Source organism: Mercenaria mercenaria, chromosome 1, assembly GCF_021730395.1.
Source record: "Mercenaria mercenaria strain notata chromosome 1, MADL_Memer_1, whole genome shotgun sequence".
NCBI classification, from domain to species: domain Eukaryota; kingdom Metazoa; phylum Mollusca; class Bivalvia; order Venerida; family Veneridae; genus Mercenaria; species Mercenaria mercenaria.
Genome location: NC_069361.1, coordinates 109928206 through 109940358, shown reverse-complemented (window position 1 = coordinate 109940358; position 12153 = coordinate 109928206). Strand labels below are relative to the sequence as shown.

Sequence of the window (12153 nt, the reverse complement as noted above, 5' to 3'; positions counted from 1 at the left end):
CTGGTTGAAATTAATTGTCAAGTGCATTCTATGTCTCTCACTCACATATTTTATTACCAATCACAACGGCAGTCCGTAAGTGCCATATAGCAGCCTTTATTTAGGACCAGTGTAATATTTTTTGGTTCTTTCGGATCATGGAGAATATTCGCAGTCCAATGGGGCGTTATTCCATTACCTCTCATGAACAGATTCAATCAAACCAAGTCCGCTAGTATTTTGCTTGGTTGTGTTCTATGCTTCCAAAGAATCTTCTCACAGATTTTATTAATTATTGTATGCATAAATAAAGATCATTTGTGACTTTCATCCATTTTTCCTGACAATTTTTTTTTTTTTGCATTTACAGGTAAAAGCAGTCAACAGAAATGACAAGAATTCAAGAAGAGCATCGCCTACGGCTGCAAGTGCTGGACAGTATGTAAGAAATGAGCTACAGTTCAGAATTTCTAAGTATAAAAAGGGCCATAATTCTGACAAAATGCAGATTAAACTTATGGTTCTTGGCCTACATAGTCATCTAATGATGATAAATAAGTGTGCAAAGTTTCAAAGCTGTACCTCTTATAGTTTTTCACTAAAGGTGGACCTATAAAAAGTAACTAAGAAACCCGAATTTTCTAAGTACAAAAAGGACCATAATTCTGACAAAATGTAAATCAGAGTTATAGTTCTTGGCCTACACAGTCACCAAATGATAATAAACAAGTGTGAAAAGTTTCAAAGCTGTACCACTTACAGTTTTTGAGAAAAGGTGGTCCTAAATAAAATGTGCTTCTTCATAAAATATTTTGTACAACAAATTCCGCTTTGTCAAATTCAAGAGCTATGAGTCTGCTCTTACCGATTGAATCCAATGTCAAATCTGCTAGAGCACAACTTTAATCTTCACGTCTTTATAATGTGTACCGTCTTGGATAAATGTGTACATAGCCCATTTCACAAAAGTCAATGCCTTTAATTTGGTCTTCCTAATGGAATCTAGGTTGAATATTCAGGTGCATTTATTCTTTCCTAACAAATATTTTCATTAAGATTTGTTACTTTAGGGTATATTTTTTCAAGAAACGTCTAGAGTTCCATTAATGTCAGCAGGCTATATTTATTTTATACTTCTTAGATGATAAGTCAATCTGTCCAAGGTGATCATTTCTGTAAAATGATAACGATATCTAACCACTGGTTCTACTGAACAATGCGATCTGAAAGAATGTAAAATGTGTAGTCCAAGGACAGCTTCAAAATCTGATACTTTTGAGAAAATAGAAATAGCCCCCCTCCCCAGTACAGTGTCATATTTTAACAGGCTGGATATTTTATGCTCATTTAGTCACACAGTAAGAAATGTACATGCGAGTGAATGAATATCATTTTTCGATAAGGTCCACCCGAAGAACTTCGTATCAATTTGGCATGCCTTTAATTAAAACTTTTAGTTGGACAAATTCCATAATAACGTTTTTTTTTCTTGTGGAAAAAAATTAACTGAACGACTTATTGAAAATGAACAATTTATTGCAAAAAGCAATTTATAAATAAATAAATAGCGTGAAAAGTAACAAATGTAAAGTATATTTTGCATTTTATATTCGATGCAATTTTGTAAGTATACAAACAATAAATTAAATTTAACATGGCAGTTTTTACAAATGTAAGGAAACATAAATGTAGACAATGCTTCATAGTGAAGAAATCGGAAGCAGTGTAGCATTGACAACATACCTATACCAAAAGTAGAAACAGCGTAGACACTGAGAGCAGTATAGAAAAGAAACATGCATATACCATAAATAGAAACAGTGTAGAAATCGTGAGCAGTATAGAAAAGAAACATGCATATACCATAGAAACAGTGTAGAAATCGTGAGCAGTACAGAAAAGAAACATGCATATACCATAAATAGGTGCATATACCATAAATAGAAACAGTGTAGAAATCGTGAGCAGTATAGAAAAGAAACGTGCATATACCATAAATAGAAACAGTGTAGAAATCGTGAGCAGTACAGAAAAGAAACATGCATATACCATAAATAGGTGCATATACCATAAATAGAAACAGTGTAGAAATCGTGAACAGTACAGAAAAGAAACGTGCATATACCATAAATAGAAACAGTGTAGAAATCGTGAGCAGTACAGAAAAGAAACGTGCATATACCATAAATAGAAACAGTGTAGAAATCGTGACATATACCAAAGTAAACACAGAGTATAGACATTGACAGCTGTATAGAAAAGAAACACATATATCATCAATAGAAACTGTAGAAATCGTGAGCAGTATAGCATAGACAACATACTTAATAGTGTAGACAATGAGAGCAGTATAGAATAGAAACTTACATATATCATAAATAGAAAGATAGTAGAAATCGAAAGCAGTGTAGACAAAAACATACAGATATCATAAACATACAGATATCATAAATAGAAACAATGTAGAAACTGAAAGAAGTGTAGAACACAAATATAGATACAACAAAATCAAACACGAACCAGGAAGAACAAACATCAATGTATAGAGCTGTGACTTTTTCGCTCTCTAATACACATTTGCAAACGCCAATATCAATCAGAAATACTGCTTATAATAAACTTTTCACAGCTAACATAAATATGGTCTCGTTTTCGAATAGTGAAATACTCGTTGTAGAGTCCATGATGGTCATTGCTGTTAATTCTTCTTTATGAGCGATGGACAAAATGTACGGCAAGGCTGGTAAAATTATTGCCTCATCTTTTAAGTACGTGATTAGTGCAACAAAAATATATTTTCAGTCAGGCCATCAAAGGCTATTGTTATTTCAGATATACAGAACTGATCATATTGGAACAGCTGTCTCACATAATGAGGGTCTCATTGGACTTGAGTTTCTCGTGATCCTCATGCTCGTGCTCGTGTTCGGGCCACAACTCGGCTGGGATAAGTACCCTGTGTTTGCTGATACTGTGGAAATCATGGTGAGCGTACTTCTGCTTGGCACCCTGTATAAACAAACAAGTTATTATGTTAAGGCGTTTTGTTGAAATGTACATGTTACTGACCAGTGCTTGTAGTACAGTAGCAATATTACAGAGGATGCGATTTCATACATGTTCGTGTATGCATAGTAAATCCATATACATGTATATAACATTAACCATTGGAGGTGTCAAAATTCAGAAAACTGCAATCTCTTTAGAACATATAGCCTTCGACTGTTCCTTCTTTACTTTAAACGAGAAGTAGCAACTCGAAAGGGTATCGCACAAATTAAGAAGACGACGTCGTTTATAGTATAGGAGACGTTGGTCAAATTGATTTGTTTATATTGTACAAGAAAGTAAAAGTTTTGATGTTTCCACAGGAAAAGCTAACATGTGATAAAAAGAATATTACATTTGTGACTTTCCACATTGAATTTATTAAATTTGTTGAATAAAATTTATAATTATTTTATTCAACTCGTTTAATAAATTCAATATGAAAAGACACTCATGTAATATCCTCTATTTATCACATGTTTGACGTCGCGGGAGTGAAATAAAGTCATTACATAAAATTGATAATACACTATAGTGCTCTTAATGGTTTCTCCACCCCGCACTGAAGTAATACACTCGTTGTTGGTTTCTATAGTTACCATTTATTGATAATTGTATTTTTTCTTAAAACTAAAATAATTACCGTGAACTTTGACTTGTTCAGTTTTGAGAGTGTTCGTTTCATTGCTCTCACACACTCACTCAGGTCGTTCTCCGAATATTTGGTGTAGTGTGCAAACGCTTGATCCCAGAGTACGTCACATCCCAAGAGTTCTCGCGAGATATAGATGGCGCTGGCTGCTAGCAGAGAATGGTAAAAATGGACAAACGTGGCCTCCGTCAGGGTTAAATCAAGCAAATACATCGACATACTCTGGATCTGAAACAGCATCAAAACAATTTGTTGATTGGTTACGGGTTTAAAACTCACGAAGATATCGTGAAACGACGTAAATTCATTGATCCATGAGAAGTACACTAGAAAACTGATCGAAGACATTGTTTAACTGAATACTCCCAAAACAGATTAATTTTAAGAATAAATACAGCTGTAATATAATCAAAATTATTCAAAATAAAAAAGGGAACAGCTATGCCATTGTAGCGAAATGACAGCGACATATAATATATAATTCACAAGGCACACATTTAGTGCTAGTATACAGACCAACATTTTCTTTTCGCATTGGTTCACAAGAAGAAATCTCTCCAAGAATATGACGGGTCCAGGAATATTGAGGTCAAAGTTCAATTTCTTCAGTATGTAGCGTTCCATTTTGAGAACTTGACTAGGTTCATACGTTCCGTCTGTAAGGTGACACAGGTCACAGATCTAAACATGAAGATAAAGGGATTTCAGTGATATGACCTAGATATCATTTATAACAAAATGTTTTAAAACAGAGATCTATGTATAGCAATAATTTAACGGAAAACTGTCTCAAGTTATTATTAAAACTCAATTCAAGCAAGCTTTCCGTCTAGTTCGCAACATACACTGTGTAGATAATTTTGAAAAATGAAAACAATTTCGCTTTTTGTATCTACCGGTATCTTTATAGTCTACCTGCAATACTCCGTGGTGTAAATGTAACATATTTCATTGAGTCATTAAAGTCCCATTAGGCTTAAATATCATATTAAAAACAGATGTTACAGCTGTCCAATAAGATGTTATGCATAATTACTTGGTTAGAAAAGCACTACCTGAAATACTGCACATGAACTTATATTTATTACACAGACCTGTAAAGGGAGGTAATCAAAAATTTCGTTTTAAATAAGACTTTATACTATGTTAATCAATATTCAAACCTTTGACAAATATTAGAGAAAACAATTACTGAAAGTAGGATTTAACAAGAAATTAATATATATCTTATGTTTATAATAAAAAAGGTGCCAGCCACATTATGAACAAAGGTATTATGAGCCTTTACTGCTCTCGAGGAACTTTCCACCAAAATGGCAAAGGCTTGTGGGTAAAATCTGTCAACTTGTCGAAAACGATTCCAAGGTCGGTGTGATTCTTTGCAGCAAGTAAAAGTGAAAAGTTCGAGACGAATCTTACCTCTGGCGGAAATCTTTCATGATACTTGGCAGCAATGAGGAGCGAAGTTATACCAAGAAGTTGCAGTGTGTCGAGCATGACGTTCTGAATGGAGAGGAACTTGTCTATCAGATTCACGCACAGGTGCAGAGTATGCTGGGATAAATCTTGATGAACCTAAAATTCACATAATGTAATCAGTTAACGAAAGGTATATTTTTGGAATTCTACAGATCATTTAATGTTTGGATGACAACTAATTGCTAAGTTTCAAAGCACAAGCTTCGCCTAACACCATTAATGTCTCAATGCCAATTTGTACTATAAAAGTAATTGTGTCATGTTGGATTTACAGCAGCTCCTATACACTACCGGCACAACTTTAAAATGTGATTACAAATTCAAATGAAAAAAGAAATGCCATACAGCTAAACTTTATATTTATCATCACGTTTGCGTTTGCCTTTTGCTGCTTGTATGTTCATATTTTGTGTCTGCTGCTGTTTGTGAGGATAAGGTACACTCGAGAAAATATATAGTGTTAAGCTAAGTATACCTGTACTTGTATGAGCCAATCCATAAGCACTGTTCTCATATGAGGTGTCACATCGCTACCCTTCTGCTGGAGGTACTTCTCTGGAAACGATGAACGTCTCTCAACCATCTATATATGTAAGAAAAACGAACATGTTCTTAAAATAAGAAGCAAACTAAGGCATTCACCGAGGCAGTATTTCCACTGGCCATGTTTTAAATGACATTTAAAGCAATAGAGAGCCTAATGCAATCAAGTGCAACTGATATTAATCAATTGCCTGTCATTATTATGATGGTAGTGTAATGTTATTTTACAACTGATAACCTCTGTCTATACTTGTATCAAACCCTTCACACAATTCAGTACTACAGTCTTCTCCAACCCTTAGCCAGCAAGTGATTCTGCCTTTGCGACCAGTGCAGACAAAGATCAGCCTGCACATTCGTGCAGTCTGATCATGGTCTGCATTCGCCATTCAGTCAGCACCCATTTTAACAGTTAATGATACTGTCCATATTGAAAGATGGACAAGTTCATTAAACTAATATAGCAGGGTAAGGGCTAATGTAATAACCGTTCTTCTTACACGCCGGCGCGGTGGGTTGGGGGTGGGTGCTCCGTGGCCGGGTGGTTAAGGTCGCTGACTTCAAATCATTTGCCCCTCATCGATGTGGGTTCGAGCTTTACTCGGGGCGTTGAATTCTTCATGTGAGGAAGCTATCCAGCTGGCTTACGGAAGGTCGGTGGTTCTACCCAGGTGCCCGCTTGTGATGAAATAATGCACGGAGGGGCGCCTGGGGTCTTCCTCCACCAACAAAGCTGGAAAGTCGCCATATGATCTATAATTGTGTCGGTGCGACGTTAAACCCAGCAAAATAAATAAAGATACACGCCAGTGACGTTACCTTCAAACTCTGTGCTCTGCAAACCATTGAACGAAATAATACACTGAAACCATCAGTTTTGCTTGAATATTTTCGAAATGAAATAGGTTACAAATTTTGAAAGCAGGTAAATAGCGATTTTTGTATTTTGGAACTCTAAACAATTAAGTTCTTTCATACACTAGATGCAAAACTTTGTGCCGCATATATGGTAAGAACGTGAAGAAAATGTGACACGTGTGTGCAAACTTCTTGTAATATATACTCATTTTAACGAAATTTATACAAGGTAATTTGTTATTCAAACATTAGGACGTACCTGGAGGTAATCAATGACATCCTGGGCATATTCTGAGCACGTCAAAGGGTCCTTAATGGCATCAATGTCAAGGACACCGTGTGGCTTTCGAGTCATTACACTTCTTATTCTCACCATCGGCGAGTCCACATCCATAGGCGATAATTCTAAAATAATTATACAAATATATTTTTAATATTTTCCTTTGATTGTGACGGACAATGGAACTTGACAGCTGCGTCTTGCAATTTTCGGCATTCATTATGTACGAGGCCGTAACTTTTTATGAATCTAAAGATAGAAAGTTTGGTTTAAACATATCTTATTTTTAATTTATATCTTTATATTTTGATATGTTTTCAATACAAGAATAAAATATGATGTATACGAGAAAAAAGTTCTTTCCGAAATGGCGCAAAAGAGAGAACTAGTTAATGGTCCTATTGTAGAGGAAGTGGGCGCCAACTGCAACTTTAAGCATGCAATTGATCAAAGGTACATATTGTTAACCTTAGTTTGCCATGTAAACTACAAAGCTGCTTTTAAAGCAATTCCTATTCTGTACTGACTATATAGTGATACATACAGACATCAAATCTGACTTTCTTGACGATTACTGAGAGACAGCGTCTGCTGCTATTTGTTATCTAACATAATGTAAATTATATGAAGAGGCTATAATTAAAACATGCCAGAAATGAGAATCGGGTAAATGATATGTACCGTGATCATCAGGGACAACATGGCTAGGTACTGGAACTGTGAACCGAGTTTGTTTCTTCTCACTAACAGACGGCTTCCTTCCTAAATAGAGAAATTGTTTCTTCCACTCACAATGATATCATTATAGCAGTTAGATATTCCGTAAGTTGCAAAATGAAATGATTATAACTAGAAAAACGGAAAATAAAAATCAAGACATTCCAACGAAATCGTCTCAACTAGATGGAAAATGCATAATCGTATCACCATGATCAAGGCAGTCCGATGTTCTGGACAGTGCTTCACATGAGAACATCAGATTGAATTAGTTTATACTACTTTATTTTAGCTCGACTGCGAAGAAAGCCTCAACTTTCGTGTCCGCTTCCCGGAAATCCAGTAATAGTGTCATACTAGTATGAGAGGGCGTTGTCGACCCCCGGGGGTCCGTGTTGAGCGGCCGACACTCAAGTTCACAACAAGACTACCAAACCCTCAGACTGGATTGTAAACTATCAAAGTTATTTCGGGAGTACAAACTCATCTTTTAAATAAATGTGAAAACGTGTAAGTTTTGTCCAACAGAATTGAATTCTTTTAATTATCGTTTTACAAACTTCTTGCGTGGAATTCAACTTACCCCCTGGTTTGAAACTGACTTTACTGTGTGTCCTGACTAAAGGAACCTTTTTCACCTCTTTGGGTTTACCACTTACTGAATCCCGACGGATTTTGTTAACGTACCCGACGTGCCTGTTTGTCCCATCAGTTAACCCAGGTCTCTGTAAAAGAAATAACAAAAGAATAACTTGTTGAAGCTAACGGACACCATTACACAGACAAATATACAAGTAGTCATTATGTTGACCGTTTGCATTATTTCTGTTTCTCAATATTTTCAGCACAATTCCAACATTTCAAGTAAATTAGGGTCTGCCCAGCCGCCAGGACATCAAACATGCCCGCCATCGTCTTTTTAGATCATTTTCGTTGCAGAAAATGTGCCTGTGAGATACTAGTATTTTGTGTCAAGCAGTTGATAGCACACCAAAATGCGTCCATCGGACACGAGAATAAGATTCATCGCATGTAATAATGTGACCCTCTAGTTTAATATGTAGAGATGAGGAACAAATGATTCAACCGAAAACTAAGACCACACATAACTTACGTTTTCCGAGATATATTCAAAAGAAACAAGAGCTGTCCGTAAGAACACAAAAAAAAGAGTTACTGGGATTGTTACCACACATGCAGATGATGATGGTAAAGATATATTTTGTGTTTCAAGGCATTATCTTATATGGTGCCAAAGTCATGTCCAGAAAACGAAGTTTGTCAAAAAAATAAGTATGAAAGGGGTATAATTTGGTCAAAAATACAAATCAGAGTTATGGGGATTGTTATCACACATGCAAATGATGATGGTAAAGATACATTTTAAGTTTCAAGTCTTTATCTTATATTGTACTAAAGTTATATATAGAAAGTGAAGATTGCCAAAAAAAACTTTAGATATGAAAGTGGCATAATTCTGTCAAAAACACAATAAGAGTTATGGGGATTGTAACCACACATGCAGATAATGATTATAAAGAAATGTTTTTAATTTCAAGTCATTATCTTTTAAAGTACCAAAGGTATGTATAAACGAAGCTTTCGAAAAAAATTAAACATGAAAATAATTCCAAGTATAACAACTTTGTGACCTTGACCTTGGGTATAATGGGCCCAGTCCCTGCACATACTTTGTTTGCATGCTGGACAATGTTTATGTAAACTTACAGTAAGATACAAGAAATAGAAACAAAGATATGACAGAAAAACAAAGGTTGCCGAAAAACTTTAACCTTAAAAACAAGCTAAGAATAACACCTTGGTGACCTTGACCTTGGGTATAATGGGACCAGCCCCTGAACATACTTTGTTTGTATGCTGGACAATGTTTATGTGAACTTACAGTAAGATATAAGACATAGTAACACAGATATGACAGAAAAACAAAGGTTGCCGAAAACCTTTAACCTTAAAAATAAGCTAAGTATAAAAAAACACCCTGGTGTCCTTGACCTTATGTATAATGGGCCTAGCCCAGGCACATACTTTGCTTGACAATGTTTATGTGAAGTTATAAGCAATAGTAACAAAGATATGACAGAAAAACAAAGGTTGTCGAAAAACTTTAATCAAGAATAGCTCACGCCGACGCCGAGGCGAGTGGAATAGCGCACCCCCCCCCCCCCCCCCCCCCCTCCCCCCTATTATCCGATTATTGGAGCTAAAATGATATAATTTGTCAAACATTCACATGTACGTGTAATTATTTCACTTTTTATATTAAACATATATCATTTCTCAATGGGGAATTGAATTTTTACACGTGCTAAAATCAATCTGTACCCTACCTCCTTTAGTCCTTCGTCTTTCTTGAATTCAGTAAATTTGAAGTCGGCAAATGCATTCCCCTGGGCAATTTCTCCCGCTTTCCTTACAGCTTGGTTCTCCCTACCCACATTTTCCTTACCCGTGAACTGGTTCCCCCTGTGTCTCGCCATTATATTGGGGTGCTGGGCCACAGAAATGGATGTCATGTTGTCCCTGCAGGAGAAAATTGTTCAATTAAAGTGTAAAAAAAACATTGGAAATATAATTCTGTTAAAGAACTGACATATTTCACAACGGTAAACATTTGGATCAAAATTTTACGTAAATCAAGCATTAAATGTGATCTTTAGAGTGTTGTACCTTTTTCTAAATTTATCTGGCGACCTAGATTTCTGTCTTCATGTAACAAACTTTTAAACTTTGCCTAGATTATACAATGACAAACATTCTGGCCATGTTTCATGTAGGTCAGGTAGAAAATATGGCCTCCAGACAGTCAACAAGAATATTCTATAATTGCATTTAATGATCTAGTTTCTGGTTGTTTCGAAAGCTTTACCTAAAAATCATAATGATAAATATCCGGACTAGGTCTTACAAAATGTTAAGGTTTTTCTACTACTTAGTTTTTGCCTACAAGTGCAACCCCCAGATTCAACCTTGAGCCAGACGCCATATAAAGGCGACGTTCTAATTCGGTATCATGTATGTATCAAATAGAAAATACTGCTTCTGGAGGTATGATGACCTGGCTTTTTTCTATTATCTGACCTAATGACCTCTCTTTTTACCATGATGATCTAGTTTCGAACTTCTCTACAGCAATTATCAAACGTGTCAAAGATCATATAAACAAATACATTCTGTGTAAGTTGTATGAAGATTGTCCTCGTAATGTTATCAATCTTAGAGGTAGAAAAACATTCTGGCAAACGCTAAGACTAACACTTTGTTGTTACCAGACCAATCTTGTCCATTCAAACTTAAATCCGAGATTTGATGAACACAAACATTCTCTGTAAGTTTTATAAAGATAGCTACAGAAATGTGACTTCTAACAAATAAAAGATTTATAATAAGGCAGCTTTGACTTATTCAGTTGCCACAAATGCAGTCCCTGTAGAAATATTGCCCAGTATTGAATTAGATCGAGACCATGCCGCCATATACATATTTTTTCAAGTTTTTAAAAAGACTGCTCAAGAATTTTGCCTCGAATATGTAAACAAAGTGAAGTACGACAAAGCCATAACACTGATATTGCTCAATTTTCCGAAATCGTAACATATACATTTTTAAAGTTTCATAAAGATTGGTTAGAAAATGAGGTCTGCAGTGCAGTAAAACATTGTTGAAAGGCGGCCTAAGGACGGACAAACAGAATAAGAATAGTCACAATAGCTCGCCAATAAACACATTGTGCTCATGTGAGCTGAAATCAGTAAAAGTACAAAATCGAGATTTCAGGTAAATCATCGTAATAAAAAGCGGAAAAAGACTTCGATTTATATAATCTGTCTTTCTGTATCAGTTTGTTTAAACATTGTGTAAGTCTGCTAATAAAAACAGATCCTAAAACTGCTAAATATTTGTGAAAGAAAATTATACGAACTGTCATAAAAACAACGATCTTAAGCATTTTTATATAAAACGGCCGTGGAATTAATTCGTTTTTCTATGGTAACAAACTAATTTTGACGATGCCAGATTGAGTATTTGACAACTTCTTCGTGTTTACTTTAAAACTGTTGAAAATGATGGCAAAATCAGAGGTTTTGGAATTACGAATCTCTCTAAATCATGTAACAATAATAGTGAACTTTTCGTGTACTAAAAATCATTGTGGAACAAAATAAAAAAAAATGATTTACCTGTTTTCACTTGAACACCCTCACTTTTGAATGTTTTGATGACCGAATGACAAGTTGCGCCAAAAGCACGAGTTATTGTTGCTTTCCACTTGAACAACTCTATTGATACAAATGCACTCAACCAAGAATTATGGTACGGCATCCTGGAGTTGTGTACGGTATCCGTCGGGTAAATATCCGCTTCGAACCTAGGGCAATAGGTTTCACTATTAACCGACAAGCCATGCAATAAGTGTGTATTGTGCGTGGTCAACTGTTGTTTTTTGTTGTTGTTGTTGTTGTTTTGTTTTTTGTTTTTTTGGTCGTTTTTATTGTTCATTGCAAAGCATATAGACTAAACATACATACAATGAGCATGCATAATGAGCTGCTGTGAAATGATGTCTTGGATCTGTAAC

General features: G+C 35.4%; 1 protein-coding gene and 1 long non-coding RNA gene across 2 annotated transcripts; one reads left to right on the top strand and one right to left on the bottom strand.

The window, feature by feature from the left end:
• The first annotated feature begins 1500 nt into the window (after positions 1-1500).
• Positions 1501-2255, top strand: LOC128555364 (uncharacterized). The gene is made up of 2 exons (XR_008370007.1): positions 1501-2037; positions 2114-2255. It is a non-coding gene; the product is annotated as an uncharacterized LOC128555364 (long non-coding RNA).
• A 159-nt stretch (positions 2256-2414) lies between these two features.
• On the bottom strand, positions 2415-11887 carry LOC123545309 (G2/mitotic-specific cyclin-B2-like). The gene is made up of 10 exons (XM_045331644.2): positions 11756-11887; positions 9905-10097; positions 8140-8281; positions 7521-7601; positions 6819-6964; positions 5634-5741; positions 5099-5254; positions 4196-4360; positions 3671-3907; positions 2415-2988 (listed from the first exon to the last, which is right to left on the bottom strand). The coding sequence occupies exons 2-10, from the start codon at positions 10088-10090 to the stop codon at positions 2845-2847; spliced, it is 1365 nt and encodes a 454-aa protein (XP_045187579.2). The 5' UTR covers positions 10091-10097; positions 11756-11887; the 3' UTR covers positions 2415-2844.
• Between the last annotated feature and the right edge of the window lie 266 nt (positions 11888-12153).